Source organism: Gobius niger (assembly GCF_951799975.1).
Source record: "Gobius niger genome assembly, chromosome: 20".
NCBI classification, from domain to species: domain Eukaryota; kingdom Metazoa; phylum Chordata; class Actinopteri; order Gobiiformes; family Gobiidae; genus Gobius; species Gobius niger.
Genome location: NC_136871.1, coordinates 8681741 through 8700520, shown reverse-complemented (window position 1 = coordinate 8700520; position 18780 = coordinate 8681741). Strand labels below are relative to the sequence as shown.

At 41.3% G+C, this 18780-nt stretch overlaps 1 protein-coding gene and 1 long non-coding RNA gene across 4 annotated transcripts in view; both read right to left on the bottom strand.

The window, feature by feature from the left end:
- LOC306980135 overlaps positions 1-18780 on the bottom strand; it is an 857770-nt gene that overhangs the window by 481510 nt on the left and 357480 nt on the right. The gene's annotated exons all lie outside the window — the stretch shown is intronic.
- inka2 (inka box actin regulator 2) overlaps positions 1-18780 on the bottom strand; it is a 373123-nt gene that overhangs the window by 328223 nt on the left and 26120 nt on the right. For 2 of the 3 annotated variants that reach the window (XR_013793988.1, XR_013793989.1), the window contains exon 2: positions 15367-17606. Coding sequence is in view for 1 of the 3 variants with exons in the window: in XM_079579317.1 (XP_079435443.1) it covers positions 16428-17606 (1179 nt within the window). In the remaining 2 variants the exon portion in view is untranslated. Of the gene's footprint in view, positions 1-15269; positions 17607-18780 lie in introns of those variants that run through there. The other variant, XM_079579317.1, reaches the window with a different exon arrangement.

Sequence of the window (18780 nt, the reverse complement as noted above, 5' to 3'; positions counted from 1 at the left end):
CCACCTCCGGTCATGTGCCCGGTTCCAGAAGATGGTGAAAGGCAGTTGTGGAGCTGAGGAAGGAGAAAGGTGGAGCTGATCAGTGCAGGACACCACGCTCTGAAACAGGGACAGGGAGGCGCTGCACCATTTCAGAGGATCAGAGGAGACTGAAGGCAGCCACGTTTCCTCTAAAAGCATTCTGCTCAGGTTGACCCACAGTGGTGGCGTGGCTCAGTCGCAGCGGCTCAGGACTAACAAATAAAGCACAAATAAAGCACTACTTACTTACCAACTTACTTACTTATCTTAAAATGACTGTTATTGGATCATTTATTGCTTATTGAACAAAATCTTTTGAGGAAAAGACAATATTTTACAAGTCATATTTGGGTCGCGGCTTGTCAGACCAGGGTGATTGTGGGTCCTGGCACCATTTACCAGTAGAGAACTTCTGCTCTATTCCATATGTTAATTCATAAATGAATGCCTTCAATGAGAATGTAAATAGATATGAAATAGAAAAAAACCTTTTCAAACTTTTGACTTGTATTTGTATTTTTATTGTGTTGTGGATTTGTCTCACAAATTCAGTCTCCGCATTTGGCATCCATCTCCACCAGAGTTCCTCTCTGTCTCTAAGGTGAAAGTCCGGGGCTGTGACAAATTTGCTGAAGAATACATAGGCAGACAGTGAGAGTTTGGGAGAGACAGAATCCATTCTGCTAATATGTTATGTAAAGTAATCTGCCTGCGGTGAGTTATGTTGAGTAACAGTCTGCTGCGTTAAATAACAGTCTGTGGGTGTGACTCCGAAACACAGATTAGGGATTACTCTGGATTAATGATGACGACATGATGATTTATTATTTAGTGAGAGCAGGGAGAAGCAGGGGAGCGGGGATTCGGTTGTTAGTGGACAGACAGGAGGAATGAACAGGCACAGAGCAGAGAGTCAGCGCCCTGCAGAGATAAGACCCACTAAATACACGCTCTCTTATTGTGGGTTTGAAGGAGAGAGTGGAGAGGATTTGTTAGGCTTTGGAAACAGACGCTTTTGTTGGCAAATGGCTGGGGAAATTTTAGAAGGTGAGAGTTATTAGAGGTCACAACAAATGAACCCAAAATGCACCAACTACTTTAATCCAGAATTATTTGTTTTACCAATAAAATCATGTTCCTAATAGCTTTAAAGTACATTCACAGTGCTCTTTTGAATATAAAACACTTTTAACTTCTTGATCTTCTTGTATGAAGCGCTTTTTTAGATACATAAAGCACAGCAGACAGACTGGCAGAGTGCTTTTTGTTTGGTGAGAGCTTCCTGGAGAGGATGGGGAGGATCTGTGGGAGATTTAACTTGGGATAACCCATTCAATTCCATGTAGTTATTTTTTCTTCTATTGCAAAGCACAACCCTAATTCAAAAGTAAAAGACTGATCAGCGCAATGTATTTCTATTGCAGTCTGCCCTTCAGAGCCGGTGCTGGCCCTTCTGGGGCCCTAAGCAAAAATCCACACAGGGGCCCTACAGTAGCATCCCATGGCTATTCAACGAAGAGCGAATCCCTTTATGATCAAAAACAGTTCCACTGTGAGTTGTTGCAGGGCAGAAGGGGAACATAATGACCTCAATGCAGGCTTTGCCCCTCTGTGTGAGAACCACTAACCAGTAAGCCACGGTCAGACTGGGATTTAGGACTACTTCCAGTCTATTTCCTCCACTTTTTAAAATGGTAAATGGCAAATGGTCCCATTCTCTCACCTCTGGTCCCTGACCCACAGTTTGGGAACTGGAGTTTGATTTAAAACTAACTGAAACCTGCACCTGACGGTTACTTCTGTCTGACCACTGAGAATTAGCCTGTGAGGAGCCCAATTCGTTTTAGACTGTGCACATTCAGAGAACCACAGTTTCTGTAAGAAATTGTAAGAGGTTGAATTGTGGACTCAACTCCTCTTTGAGACAAAAAGTTCATGTAGAACGGCTTTACTCTTGTTTATTTGCCAAACTACTGTCCTGATTCTCCGCTAGAGACAATAAGAAGAGAGTTTAAATGAGTGTGTGGCTGATGCAGCCCCGAGTCTGCGCAGAGAAAACATGAGAGCAGCGCCCGGGACATGGGTGACATGCAGGCGCACAGGAGGCGTTTTGGTGCTATATGTAGCAAAGTAGGCGGAGAGTGAGTGAGCGCTGTCAGAGAGCCTGTCCCATAACAACGCGTTGACTAATCAGAGAAACAGCACCGTAGTTTGACTGTTTGACTTGCGTAGATTGCATATAGGAAAAAGCAGCTCTGCTGCCCCTTATTAACTAAGTTTACTTCATGAACTAAATAATTAAATTAAATTAATTTAAATTAAATTAAATTAATCCACTTGAAGAAGAATTGGGATGTGCATGGGGGCAAGACAGAGCTGAATTTGCGGCAGGAGCTAACAGTTTATGCTCAACTACCTCGCCAACTAACAAAATTAAATTGATCATATTTGGTCATGCTGCACAGCCATTACACAGCCACTGTATGTTTTGGCTCGTATCAGTATGACGCGCAGCACAGGGTATGTATCCCGCACTGATGGCAAATAAACTTCTTCTGCATAAAACATCCAGACTCTAGCCTTTGTTTCATCCACCATTGTTTCTTCTCTAACACCTCCGAGTAAATTGGTTATATTGGGTACAACATGAAGAAAATTAAAAGTTCAAGCAATTTTGCACAAACTTGCTTTTTTACTTATGACTAAAAACAAGTCTGGCTGTGGGGAAAAGGCAGTTTGTTGCTGCTGTCACTTAAAGCCGACAGACTCTGCAGCGCTGGAGCAGGAGGAGAGTTCACGCTGAGCCTCTGTGGGGACTCACATCAGAGGAGGCTCCGCTCCTACATGTTCTTTAAGACGCTGTGAAGAGGCAGGTCTTAATGATGTGTTTTTGTTGTCAGAGAGTGGCAGCTCTGGTCTCACGCAGCTTCTGTTGACTCACATAAAACATGGGCCAATTCATCTCCTCAGGCTGTGTCTCCGCAGCTCGAGTCTATATGTCTATATTGTGGTGACTGTTGCTAATTTTAGGAGTAGACATGTGAAACTACAATGGAAAATTACCAGATTTTACTGCAAAAACTTTGCTGTCACATGTAAAGAGTATCCAGAGAACAGAGCTTGGAATATTTGTCAACTACTTCATTTCCAAGGTTTTTCCAGATATATGATTGTTTTGATCTTACCATCACAATCATGAATTTATCAAACAAAACAAGAGGGACTTTTGTCAATTTTTTTTCCCTCCTGGTTGCTCAGGTTACCAGCTCACCGCTCTTAGCATGAAGGTCCTCGAAGGTGCTGCATTTAATGCTGGTTTTCCACACAACAGAACGACATGAAAGGTTTTATGAGCCAAGATGAGAACAATGTGGACAAATGCTGCCATTTGGTGGAGTTTATGTAATTATTCAGAAGTGCCAAGCTAATACCAGAGGACAGAAGCAGCTAAAAGACAACCTATGAAGGTAAGGTATACATGCAGATGTAAAAAGATTTAAAAAGCTGTATACATGCTATCTATATGTAATGAATTCAATTGTTGATTTAAATTTCTCTTTTACTTATAACTCTTTTACCTGTTTCAATATTTGTCATTTTTATTATTTCACTGCAATTTGTGTATCTCTTACTGTATAATAACTAAGTATTTCACTGTTACATATTTTCTTATATTGTTTTTGCTTGCTTAATAAAAAAACAAACCAAAAAAACAAAGTAGGTAGATTTTACAGCGGTAAAATGTTATAAAACCCCCTTTTTCAGCAGTGTACGATGAAATATAACATTTCATTTGACCTGCCTGTTTTAGTGAGGGCCGTCCTTGCTCCTCTGGCCAATCAGAGACCAGCAGTCTGTTCACATCACATTAGCGTGTTTTGGCCCAGGGCTGAGGGTGGTCCTAAACTTGTACCTTGTTGACCCTGGTCTGACCGGTGGAGACACTATAGACCTAGCTGGCACTGGGCTGGGCATAAACTGCCAGTGGAAATGGGGTGTATGTGAAGTCTGCATATTTTCAACCTGTTTTTCCTCTGGGTGCTCTATTTTCTCAAGTCCATTTTGTAATCCAGCTCACTACACAAAGTTTTAAATGCATACTTCTTTTCAACTTCTAGCATGTCCCTTTTTTTTCCCTCTCTGCAGCTTAAGTGACTGACAGTGAATCAACAATCATACAAATAAATATATACATAAATGAAATATAAACTTAAAATCACCAAACACTGAATGTGGTCTTAAGTCCGTCTCCGTCTGATTCTAATCCATCCTAAACCAGAAGTCCCCACAGCAGGAGGCAAAGCCCTGAAACAACATGTCAGTCCATGACGTGCGTCTGCCGTCTACCCTTCACGTCTCTGCACATTTGGACAAATACATGTCAGATTCCTCAGATTCCCCCCAAAAGCTCTGCGCCGCCTGCAAAGGAATCAAAGCACTGTAGCGCTTCTGTGTTCACCTGTGCCGGCACCCTGAGCTGTCCGTCAGACTTCAGAGCGGGGTGGTCTGTGGGGGACGTCTCATGTCTGTCAGCTCTGTCTTTCTATGACACAAAATCAGAGCTGTGCCAAGTGGAGGTCTTCCTGGAGTGTTGGGATCAGCCTGTCTGCTGAAAGATAAAACAACTTTGAAGAAAATAGTGGTGTTAAGCTTCTGTTCTTTGAGACACAAAGACACAACATGATGGATACGAAACGTCAGTAATGTTTCTTAGTTTGGTAACACTTTATAACAATGGTACTTGAGTTCATGCATGATTTTCATGAATTTATGCATGATTTCATGATACATTCATGCATTACTAAATCATGACTTCTCTGGAACAAACATGTAATCATGTTTGCTCATGGATGACTTCATCCCTGAATTAAACGTGTAACTACTGTAATGAATGTATATGAAAATCTTAATTATTCATCATGATCATGAGGATCACATAAGAATTACATGAATTCACTATAATGACAATGAAATGACAATTAAAATGATCAACCAATCGTGATCATGAGGATCATACATGAACATCATATACTTGGCGGAAATCTACTTTTTTCTACTAAAGTGGTGCATTACCCTAAACATTCTAACCTGTTAAAGACCTTAGTTCTGAAGAAGAAGCAATGATTACTGGATTGTTTCCTCAATTGGAATTTTTGTGCAGACAAAACAAGTTTAAAAACTTTTATTACAAATTATTACAAGTACAGCTTAATCAAATAAAATCTCCAGAGCTGGTCTTTAACAGGTTAAAAGTTAAGGATAAAGCACCACTTTAGTTGAGGGGACATAATAATGCTATCATGATGTATTAAGGATTAGCAAATGATAAGTTCATGATTGTCGCAAATTTTATCCTATAAAATTATACTTTCATGATGAATCATCAAGATTTTCATGTACATTCATGACAGTATTTAGACGTTTAATTCAGGGATGAAGTCATCCATGAACCAACAGATAATCACGTTTGTTCCTGAGAAGTCATGATTTAGTAAAGCATGAATGTTTCATGAAATCATGCATTAATTTATGTATAAATTAATGAAAATCATTTATGAACTCATGTGCCATTATTATAAAGTGCTACCCTTATTTCATACATAGGCAAAGGTGTATTTGTATTCGAGTAGTTTACAGGTTCTCCTACACACAGGATATGATCACGTCATAGCTTTGACCTTTAGCCTCTAAAATGAAAGAGCCCGTTAAAGCACCTCTGAAGCAGAAAGGACAAAGACGGGGAGAGGTTTCCATTGCTTTTTTTTTTCACTTTTTGCACTATTTAAATTCAAGTAGCCCCTGCAAAAAATCTGCTTCTACCTCTCTTTTGAGAAAGACAGAGGCCTCGCTCCAGGACTTTGGATCATGGACCAAATAAAGAAACCAAAGGATGTGCATAAATGTGCATATTATCTACAGTACATTCACACACTGTGCGCACATCTGTTAGAGAGATTGCGTGTGTGGATGCTAAGTGCACAACTAAGCTTCTTTAACGATCTCCCTATAGGCTCGGTTAAAGCTCAATTAAGCATTATTTATGTTTTCCTTTGTGCATGAGCAGAAAAAGAAAGGTTCTTAGGTTATGTGATAGCATCGCAATGCAAACGGTCCAGATGCTAAATCCTAAACAGTTCACCCCTAGGTTGAGCTGCTTGCGTTTATCTCCTCTCTTAAATCTGCCTCTGTGCTGCGGCTTCCATTTTCCGCACACTGTGTTTATGTGCTACTACAAATGACCCACGCTTTGGCAGGCTTTGGCTCTTCGACTCATGTTTCGTGTGGGAACCTCCTGTCGAAGGGCTCCCTGGCGGAGGATCGTGGACTTCTAGTTGCTGACGATTATAAAAAGTGAAATCGGAGCGCATTCCTAATGGTCAGAGCAGAGCTATGCGGCGGCACAGCTGAGGCCACGCGAAAGATGAGAGTGGAGCAGGAAATTGGCCGGCAGTGAGAGGCAGGGGTCAGTGGAGCAAGCGTGGAAACAGTGAGCGGTGTATGTGCAGGCCGGGCAGCTTATTGAAGCACCGGAAATAAAGACCTGGAAGACATTTACTGAGAATGTCTTTCATCATTAAGACGATGTGTTGTTCATGCCATTATGATTAGAGATGCACTGATCCAGCATTTTTGCTTCCAATTCCAATTCTGAGGGGTTTGACCATCTGCCGAAATCCAATATTAACCAATACCAAGAGACTTAAAAGTGGCTGCTGTGGGTAAAAAAGTGAGTGGTCTTTTCTTCATTGTCAGATTGATAAAGTCTTTTCTCAATTATCAATTACATCTGTTAATAAACTGAAGTGGAAAAACCTCAAACAAGGATCACAGGACTTTTCCACACTAGATTACCTTGGGCAATGACAGGCTGCATTAATAAAGGCCTAAACAACTTACAATCTGATCATTACAACTTGTGCATTACAAATATGTTATATCTCTTATTGTTCAACAGCATTTCATAAACTAAAATCCAAACATATGGCCCCTCCTGCAGTGTCCAATCGTATTTGATTTTCTACTTAAGGTGATCCATTCATGGTTTCTGATCCTTGTTAAGTTACCACTAGCGTTAGCATTAGCATACTGTTGCTAGTGGAATTTTGCACGGCGATCAAAAATATGCCAGTGATTGAATTTAACTTTCAAAATGACAAACAACATGCCTATACTTACTTAGATTTAGTTGGTGTAAGTTTTTTTTTTTTTTAAACAGTGAGAGCCAAAAGCAGGTATCGGTTCACTATTGGATAGGCCTATTTGTAATCAATGCCCGATATTGTATTTTTTCCAATATCGGCTCCGATATCCAATATCAGAATCAGATCAGTGCATCTCTAATTAAATACATTAAAGAGACTAGATACAAGATAGCCATTTTATACTCACTACTGCCACCTCAGGTCATACGCGTAACTGCACCTTCTATATTAAAGAGGGGGTATTATTCTTTTTTCAATCACATAGCACCAGTCTATATCACACTACAATGATGACGAAACCTTCTGTTGGTCTGTAAATGCAGTAAATTAGAAAAACTGCCTTGTATAAAATTGCTCTCTCAAAATGGCTGCAGTGAATGTCTTGAAATAGGCCTCTGTCTCTTTAAGAACCTCTGACCCTTTCCGACACGCCCCCTCCACACGCTGTCTGTGGCATCAGTGGGGAGGGGGTTCTGCTGAGGAGCAGTGGTTGGTTACTCGGCAGGTGACGAAAGCTCGGAGGCGTCTCCAGGAGGTGGGGGCGTTCCTAGGAGGACTCAGGCAAATCTATCCCTAAAATGGCCGCCATCAGAGTTTTTACAGATTACTCAAAAATACGTAAATGTGCCAAGGCAACACTTCAGGCATGTTTTTAATGACGGAATGACATAATAACATGATGTAAAGCTTGAAAAAGTCAAGTTTGCATAATACCCCCACTTTAAGTTCGTGCATGACGGCCCTTCAGACCTGAAGTAACACCTTTTTGAGTGACAGTGGAGGATTTTAGAGGCAGTTGTGGTGAACAGGTCTGGGCTCATTCTACACATTAGGACATTGTTGGAACATGTAGAGGGAGGAAAATACATAATTTTACCATTTGTGAACTCCATATAGTCCCTTTAAGCATATAAAAACATAAATATACTGTATAGGCTATATACATAAAAGCCCATTTTAGATCATATTTTGTCATAGTATATGCCAAAATACCCTATACCATATCTACAATAAAGTACCTGGAGAGAGGTGCTGCAGGCGCTGTGTGGCACAATGTAATTAGCCAAACAATGACACAAAAGCAAGCTGAATTCAGAGGTAGAAAAAACTAATACATGCAAATAGAATTATACTCATGTTATGATTTATTGAAGTTAAAATTGTTCACGTCTCTTCAAGTTCAGACTCTCCACATAACTTTCCACTGTAGCCCCACAGGTCAGTGAGCATTGGGGATTAATACAGGGTTAGCTTGGAGACAGGATCAGCGTGTTGTTTGCAGTTCCCTGTTGAGATCCAGCAGCTGCAGTCCTGGTGGTGGGATCATGAACCCCCCCCCCTTGACTGGACTCTGACCCCCCCTCCCCTAACCCCACATCCAGATCAGCTGCCCCGCTCTCACAGCCCATGCAGCTCTAACAGCACTCTCTCTCCCACCACAAATCTGGGCCACCACCAAACGCTCGAGTGCATCAGCTCCTCTGCAAAGTTTACAACACTTTGAGCTAAAGAGACACTGCGGGTCACGCTGCAGATCTGCCCCGGCTCATGGAGAACACAAGGAAGAGAAAAGCATTCATGAAAGTTGCATTGGATAAAAGTAGCCTAGTTTCTGACAACTTTTATTATTTCATGTCTCCATGGTATTTCACTTTGCGAGAAGTTATGGTCTTTGCAAGGGGAAAGAAACAGTCTTCAGTAAGAAACTTCATCGCGGCTTGTATTCTTTTTTGCCAACAGGACGTTGCATTTGATGATGCATTTTTATATGAAGGTCACGATTTCTTCCCAATGCATAATTTATCAAGACAAGTGCTAAATAGCGAGTGCAAGCTGGAAAAAGCATATAGCTATTTATGGCACTGAATTTACCGTTTGAAACTGCTTGTTTTACAGTTTTATGGCCCCAAATCTGATATGTAAATGAGAGAATGCTGCATAAATGTCTCTGCTGCAGATCCACTCGTTTTGCACATGAGCAGGACTTTCTTAATAATGTGCTGAGCAAGAAATACAAGTTCTATTTTTTTTCCTCCAAGTAAAATAGCGCTTAGCTTTGATCTTAGACCTTTGAAAGGGCAAACATCTGGAAATAGTACTAACGGCACAGCTACAATCTCTCATCGATTCATATTGCACATTTGTGCTTTGAACTGAATAGAGCATTCATAGAATATTGAGAATTGTTGCATCTTTACGTTAAAGCAGAACTAAGTAACTCATGCTCCTGCAGGCCATAAGCGTCACTGCATGTTGCGCTTTTTTTCAATCATTAATTGTCCGTGAGAGTAAATACTACACTGACAGAAGAGACGAAGGGAGGGAGGGATATTGTACATTGTGCAGTTAGCTTTGCCCGTTAGCCTGTTAGCTTCTTCTTCGTGATTCCATTAGTGTGTATTGGTGGCTCCAACCCAGAAGCAGCAAAGTTGCAAGGGCGGTTTTCTGGCCAGAGGGACCACAAAAAGGATTTATTAAGATAAAGTTACTTAGTGCTGCTTTAATATAACCTGTTTTCTTACAGGAAGTCAATAAAACACATGTGTAGCGTTTTAAATTCTTGTTTTTATTTATCTATATTTTGCTTCACTCTTTTGCGTCCCATAGCCAAATGCATCTTCTATTCACCACATCCATGCATGACATTGGTTTGAGGTTCCTCCAGATCAGAAAGAGGATCTCGAGGATCAGGGGTAGGCAAGTTTGACCAAGGGCCAAAGTAAAGCATCACTTTCAAGTTTTGTATCATATATGGCCTAAATTGGTGTTCTGCCAAATACATTATTTTTCACAGGAAAGAACTAGACAAAGTGCTCAGGAAATCAATGAAATAGTCAGTTTATGGGGGGAAGGTGCTCTTTGGTGTTTGGGGAACTAAGACTCAAAAGAAAAACAAAAAACCAAGGCACTCCTCCCACATCATCGTTCTCTATTTACATTTAAAAAGCCTTTTTTATGCTGGGCTGATGAATCTTAAAAATGTTTAAAACATAATGCTTGTTTTCTTCCAGGCGTATCGGCTCTAAACAAGCCTTTGTCAAGAAGTGAGACTCAGAACATCGGTGTGGCCGCACAATTATCTGATAACAGATTAATAATGATAAAAATAAAGAGAGAAAAAAGGTAATGATAATGTATATGCTCCAAACCCTCCATCTTGAGACCTTTAGGGTTACCGTCGTGATTTTGAGCATTTTATTTTTCACATTTCTAGAGTACATTAGCAGGCATTTGTGCAATAATATTCCTCAAAATAATCTTAAGGGCCAGAGGTTCTATGATGGAGGGCTGTTTTGTCCCCTGGGCCTGCCATTACCTACCCCTGACACTTTCCCCACATTAGAGCCATCGCTGTAAGGCACAAGTGATAACATCTCTCTGAACATAAATGATCCATAGCCTTTCCTGCCATTGAAGTCTTCAAAATTCAACCGGATAAATGCACCAGACGCACCTATGCAACTTTCAGCAGAACAGGTAGGGTGCAGCGAACTCGAGGCCAGGCTGAAGCCTCTTCTATGTTTCCCTTGTCACATATAATGTAACACGGAAAAGAAAGTCTTCTTCTAAGAACAAAGAGTCTGATGTGCCGTCATCTCGGGAGATTTAGTGTCAGGCAGCGATGAAGGTCGTGATCCATGGTGCTTGTGTTTATTTATTGAGGGGATGAAGAAGGCACAGATTTAGACTCACTCGGTGCAGGGGATGGCCCGGCCTCGTTGACCCTGTTAGTCGCTCAGCACTTTACCGCAGCAGAGCGCACAAACAAATCAGACTAAGAGCCGCACTGAACACAGAAGATTGATGCACCGCCAGAAGACCGAGGCCTGCCTGGTTCACTCTTTCGTGAACTAATTATGCATTGTCAATTGCTAAGGATTAGTACAATTAGTCTGAAAGTGGTATACATGGGTTGCATTGAAATCTCGTTGATGTGTTGAAATGATTCTTTATCAGACATCTGCTTGTGTATTCTAACTAGTAAATACACTGATGGCATTTTAATCAGCACAGTGACATGGTGAAAGGATGGAAAGAGGATAATAATTAGGACAAGCAAAAGATAATGCATTTTACAGTCCTGTCTTTCTTATTATTTCCAAGAAAATATTGACTTTTCCTGGTTATTGACTGATTTGAACGGGGTAAGTGCAACGATAAATCATATAAACATGAAATCTATTATGTGTGTCCTGCTTCCATGTCATTACCATAACGACCATGTTATCACACTTTGAGGTACCGTGCAATTTTCTCCTAACTGTTCTTATTATTACATTCTATCTATCTTTAACAGAACCGGTCTGTATGGAAGCACTTTCATGTATTTACATTGTATGATAAACCGTTTATTCTTTGCATTTTCTCTCTGAGCCTCATAAAGTCATTCCTGAAATGGTGTAACTGGTTTTCTGGTGACATTATCGTGAAGCCCGTTGAGAAAATGTCAAAAGCGTTCGAAGTATGTTATCAAGTCAGGTGCCCTTCCAGGATCCATATGCAAAAATTCATTTGAAAAAGAGAAAGAAGGTCCGAGGCACAACTTGTGAAAGTAAAAATCCTTCTGCCCTGATGAAGACCTAAGTGGTCGAAACGCATTGGTGTCCCTCCATAAAATAAAGGATTTCTACTTTCATAAATCGGTTGTGCCTCGGACCTCGTTTCTCTTTTTATAATTCCTTGTGTGTTCATTCTTAAATGTACGTTTTCAGTGAGAATTTACAATGAAAATGGTCTTAAAAGAAAAAAACAATTAAATCAAATGACCATTTCCAAACTATTAACTGTTTATGACAGTCATTTTGGATATACTTTTCTTATATTGTATTCTGTTGCTTAAACAGCAGAGATGGACAAACACAAGCCGTACCACTGTCCTCTATTTACTCTAAACTTTCTTTTGATCTGTTCTGGTTTGCCACATGTGGACCATTTAGCTTCATTTATCTGCCTCATGAAGTGTTAAAGAATGAAATGTAATACGTTTTGAGAATATCCTACACCAAACTGACATCAAGCGTTGTTGTTGTATTCTGTGGTTTTTTTGTGTGTGTTTTTTGTTGTTGTCAAATGACCGCCCCGAAGCTGCTATTGGCCCCTGCCCAAACCAGTCTATGTTTTGCATGTGAATGTAACATATTGAGGTTGCTGAGAATTTCTTATGTTTTGTGAATCAGTTAACAATAGTTTTACAACAGACAAATCACATACAGTATTAATCTAATCATGAATAAAAAACGAAGAGCATCATAATCTGTATCTCAAACATATTTAATTTACAAATGGAGTTTACAGTGCACTTGACACAAAATCACATGAGCGGGAGATTCGCAGAACCTCAAATACAAAATATCAAACAATGCATAATATTTAACACATACCAGTAAATAGATAGGAAAAAAATATTACATTATACACAGGCGTACTGTTACACGACATCTCTGTGCCTTGTGGCAAAAGTCTGCGCTGGACTCTCTGGACGTATTGACCTGAATAACTGGGACCAAGATTCCCAAAAGAACTGCATTGGTCACAAAATGTTCTGGCTTTCATAACCTGTTACAGCATTTAGATTGTCCTTGCAAAGTGGTCCTCATGCAACCAGTAAAGTCCCTGTATTGTAAAGGTCCTACAACATGCTTTAACAATACTTTAGACGCTACAGCCTTAGTATTTGTGTGGTATAACTTCAGCATCCATCAGTTTTCGGATAGTATTGGAGTTACTCATTTACTACCTTTAGTGCCTATGTCCAGACCAGTGGTTCTCAACTGTTACGGTGTCGGGACCCGCCATAATTCAAGGATGACAAGCCGGGACCCAAATAAGAACTGGATTTTTTATACACAGTTTTTCCCCCCACAAATGATTGCATTGAATGAAAGCTGAAATTATGATCAAAACAACCAAATCACATTCATTTTAGCACAGTCTATATTAGTGGTGGGACTGATTCAAATGTTTAATCAACCTAATTATGGCCTTTGTAATTAATTAATCACATTTAAACATATGTTCCAGCCATGTCCTAATGTGTGGAATGAGCCCAGACCTGTTCACCACAACTGCCTGTAAAATCCTGCCGTCATGCACGAGCTTAATATAGAAGCTGCAGTTACACGTATGACCTGAAGTGGCAGTCGTGAGTATAAAATGGTCAACTTGCATCTAGCCCCTTTAAATTGCTTAGGTTCTCATCCAAATGAATCACTGTGTCGAGCTCGTCATTAGCTGTTTTGTACTGATGGCGACAGTATAGTCCAAAATGTTACACGGTGTGCCTTTAAATAAGTTTGGGTTGCTTAACTATGTGAATAAACAAGTTTGATAGTAAATTTGTTTTTGGCTTTACATGGTGTTCATCCCTAAGCAAAGTCTTGCAGGCAAAAGGAAAAGAACTGGAAAAGTATCTGTGCTGCTAAAGTGTGATTAATTTTGATTAAATTTAATATAATTCATTAGTTTGGAATTAATCGGAAAAAGTCTTGGCCCTCGTCTATACTATACTTCTCTCATAGACAACTATTGAAAGACATGTTCCATGGGAAAGGCGCACCACCGACTGAAAACGGTTCCGCCACCCATTTTTGGGTCCAGCAAATTGTGTCAAAAGAAGACTTTAAGAAAGGACCAAGACAAGAATCAAATTAAATAAAATTAGAAAATGATAAATAATAAAAAATATGTTTTTTTTGCTGAGTTTGCAAAAAAAGTGATGTTGCAATATATTGTGGCTTTTTGCGATACACATATTGCATTATCTAATATCACGATACGATATTTTTTGCGATATATATTGCGCAGCCCTTGTCCCGACCCACCAGTTGAGAACCGCTGGTCTGGACTGTAAATTTCCGAAAAACTTCATGTAAATCTCCGTCTGCTGTACATCGGAGCGTGGGCTGGTGTTTTGAGTGCAACAAACTGAATATGCACAATTACTGAAACATGAATGAAACAAAACTGCACTCCAGGTTGTTTTCTGTTAAGAAATGTACACAGTAACACGATTTGGAGCTCAAAAAAGTCTATTTTGCATGAAGTAGGGCCTTTAACTGCATTGGCGTGTACAACGAGCAAGAAGACACATTGTGATTTGTGTGTGTGTGGCTTTGTTTACACTTTTTGGTACATCAAGCGACGGTGACACGTTCATCAGTGTTTATCATGCAGTGTGATGTTATAGCAAGTTATGGTTATTGCTGTACAGCGTGTCCTGCCTGTTTCGAGATTATTGGTCTCCAGCTTCACTTACAACAGCCCCCTGTGACACACGTATCCATCATTATCGTAATTGAGTCTATTCATATGTGGATTAACCCAGAAAGTTGCCTCTTTGTGGACGGCGCCTCCAGAGCAGATGGCCGTCTCCCTTTGCGGCGAGAGGACAGTTGACTCGACTTGTGCTAAGCCAACGCTCAGGGAAAGTAAGTGTGATGTGACAGTGAGTTCAATCGAGTGGAAGGACAGATTGATAGACTTTTGGGTGACATCATTCGGAAGGAGGCTCAATGAAAGGCCTTAAATGTCATTGCATTTGATTCAAACGGGCATTAAATTTAAATTCATTGGCAAATTATGACATTGCTCATCAATTTTTATTGCACAAGTTCATCGAAAATGCCAAAATTATGGTCTAAAACATATTCATCTGCAGTTTTGGCTGTTTTGTCCAATTCTCTTCCCTCTGTTTGATGATCTTAAGAAAAGAAATCTGCACAGACCTTTTTTCTGCATTTGTGGCATTCAAATAAAGTATGTGGGCATTAAAATGCATTAACATTTAATAAAACATTTGCCACAGCAGTAGTTCTCAAATGTGGCTTAAAGCAGTGCTAAGTAACTTGTTTACCTTAATAAATCCTTTCCGTAGTCCCTCTGGGGGTAATACAAGTGTTAATGGGATGATTGGCACCAATACACACTAATGGAATCACAAAGAAGAAGCTAACATGCTAACGAGCAAAGCTAGCTGCGGGCTAGCGCCACGTAAACAGTATTTACAGCCAAGTTTGAGTGAAAAAAATGATCTCCATTGTGTAATTGGATGTACAATATTCCTCTCTCCCTTTGTCTTTTCTCTCAACATAGTATTTACTCTCACGGACGATTAATGAGAAAAAAACGCAACATGCTATGACACCTGCAGTGGCGCTTATGGCCTCTAGGGGCATGAGTTACTTAGTACTGCTTAGCAATTCGCCAGTCAAAAACAGTTTGTGTTTACTTTATCCATCAAAGTACAAAAGCGCTGCCCCAGAGGCTTAAAGAAACACACGTGGCTGCCTCCCCCGGGGCTTTGCCGTCACTTTTCCTTCAAGTGATGTCACTGCAAAAACCATCAATATAGATTTGTTTATTATAATGGTTCCCTGAACATGATGGAGTGATGGTTAACCTGAGCGACCATGGCCAGGCGTCTGGTCAGAAGCAACAGGAAGCCTATCGCCGAGTTTTGTGGCAGTGCGAGTATCAGCTGTTATATTTTAACAGTAACCATGTGAGACAACGGGTCTGGGATCTATATGTAGTCACGGTCAGTTTAACTTTCAAGGAAAAAATGTTGAATACAGAAGAATAAGATGACGATGATATGGTAAGGTAAACAAAGCAAAGAAGTTGCTGTACTTGCAGAAACCACCTGTGAAAATTATGTTCTTAGCTGCCACGATGATGAGTAAATCGGTAGTTTCCTAACAAGGAACGGCATTTCACTGTTCGGATAATCCAGAATAAGATGGCAATAACTTAATTATTTTGCATGGAAGGCATTCAGCATCTAGGGATTTGATACAGGCTATAAAAATATAGTGGCAATAGTGCAGATGTTGTAGTATTTGACACTATGCAAACTTCACTATGGATGTGGTAAATCACTGTATGGCCGTAAAAGTGAATGGTCATAAAAGAAAACATGGATATTGTTAGGATGGCTGTTATGGAGTAGTATCCTGTATCCAGTCAAGCTGCGTTATACCTGTTTCGATATTACAAAAATGCTCTTCACACTTCATACATAAAACACACATACACACTGTGGGAGAGGTTCAGGTTTTGCGATTGTCAGACAGAGAAGCCCCCTGATTATGTTACAGTCAAAGCAGGATATGTGTGTGGTTCATAGACTGAAGATAACCTTTGAGTTCAGTTTAATCTCCTGCACCTGTTCTTCACTCTCGCTCTTGGTCCGTCTCTTTGGCCGTGTCAGACCCAGACAGCTGTGTTGTAGTCAAACAGGGGATGCATTCTGTCCACAGCAGCGGTCGACGGCTGTCTACTGTCCAAGTAAATCCCAGGGAAAGGCTGCTGTTGGCACTGTGGGAAGTGCTGTTGCTGGAGTTGCTGCCTCTCAAATTCATTCAGATTCGGACACGGCCTCCCTTTGCCCTGCTGTCCGTTTGCCCAGAACGGTAAGTAAAAGCTGCCTTTGGACGCCTTGGCTCCTCCTTTCTTTGGCCTTTTGAACAAATCGCCCTCGGACATCTCCGGCCAGCCCGGTCGCTCTTTCAACAGCTTGTCTCTATCGGGCCGCACGCTTCGCAGGAACTTCTTGAAAATGTTCGTGGTGAGCGAGAACTTCCGGCAGAACTCCTGGGACCGGCTGAGGCGCATCTGCTGGCCGTCCGTTTTATCCGGCATCCCGTTCCCGTTCATTGCGTCCTCCTTCTGCATCTCGTCGTCTTCCGCGTCGTCTCGCTCCACTTCGGGAAGGTCCAGCCAGTTCCCGACGAGGTCAGCGAACACGTTGTCGCCCAGAACGAGCGGCTGGCGGTTGCGACACTGGTTCATGAGCGACGATGTCCAATCGCCGGCGTCGTCCGCGTTGTCTTGGTTGTATTCATTGTCCAAAGATGGCCCCTCTTTTGAAAGACTGTACAATATGCCGGGGAGATCAACAACTTGTGAGCGGCGTTGGCCTTGTGGGTGCGACGATGGCTCCGACGGGGGGTTTCCGACTGTTGGCCCGCAAAAGTCCACTTGAGGAGCGGTGTATCCTGACCACCGTTTTGGAATAGACTCTTGGTTATTTCCACTTCTCGTGCTCCGACTGCTTTCACTGTCGGTCTCAAAGCTCGACGAAGATGTGGTTGAGGTCCCCATGCTGCTTCCACTTTGGGACGTGCCGCGGCTTTCTCGACTCATTGTGGTGTTTCTGCTCTCCTGGCTTGGCGACGGACTCGGGTTTGTCTCTCCGTGGTCGAGCCCGAGGCCTTTACCCGAAACGGTGTCCGGAAGGTGCGGTATGCCACGATTGATGGGGCGTCCCGCGATGTCGAGGTTTTCGAGGGCGGTCTGGACCTGGAGGAGCTTGAGTTCTTGCAGCGCGCCCATCATTGAGTTCATCTGAGCGTGCAGCCCATCTCCAGCTTCTTTCATCGACAACTGCAACGAGACACAAAGGCAATTCAGATTAGGTGGGAGGACTGAACACAGATCTGATCAGCAAGAACCCATCTCATCCATCAAGCTGGAAGTCATCCGCCCCTTCTGTCAAGTCCAAATACAATGGGTCTCCCTATATGTAAGATTGCTGTCCTGCCATGTTCTTTAATGGGTTGTGATCGCGACATTTAAGAATTACAATGTGTAGGACAGGGGTCTATACTGTATGATTATATGGGAGACTCATTGTTTTTGAAAGAAATAACAGATTGAAAAATATGAAAATATATTTGTTTTGTGTGTATGAATAGCTTCACAAATGTGACCGTTTTCAAGAAAATGGGGCCTATTACAAAACCAATCAAAACATCAGCCGTTAAAAGGCAAATCTCTGTATAATTCTGGCATATCCTACATTTCAAAAGACTCTTTAGGATGCTGTGATGTCACATGAATGCACCGCTCTTCAGATTGCTGTTCTACCTTGTTATTTAGTCATGAGTCACGTGACCTAGTTTTGGATGACATGCCGGAGTCCCATATGGCAGGCTGTGAGAGAGGATCCAACTAATGACAGCTGCAGAACAGACCCACAGCCTTCATGTTTCTTCCCCGCTTCATGTCATCTTCCCATCTAACTCCCCTTTGCCTCACTTCATCTTTCCCCTTTTGAGTTCTTTGTGACAGGGTTTTGTGCAGCAGGAGTAATCATATTGCCTCCACTTTCATCCCACTGTGCTCTCATCTCTCTAAGAGCCTGTGTCATGTGACCTGATGTAACCGTCTTCTCTTGGAGGCAGACAAAACGCCTCCAGGCGTCTACTTGACCTCTGCTGCGGCTCCCAAGACCTGATTTAAGAGAGTATTTGACCCAGACCTGATTTAAGCACGGTTCTGACCCAGACTTTCAATCACGTCCTAGAACAGGTTTGTCGTCATCTAGGATTAATGGATGCCAAGATAGCGAGTTTTATGAGCAAATCAATAAGATGACTCATTCAAAATGTCTCGTAAATAACCATGGCTTTAATATGTGTCTATTCATTTGGAAATATTTGCATTTTAAGGCTGCTATGTTGAGTAAATACAGTTAAACACACATAATACTTAACAAATATAATGATAGTAATAAAAACGCCTTACACTTGTAATGCGCTTTACAAGCCTGTATTAC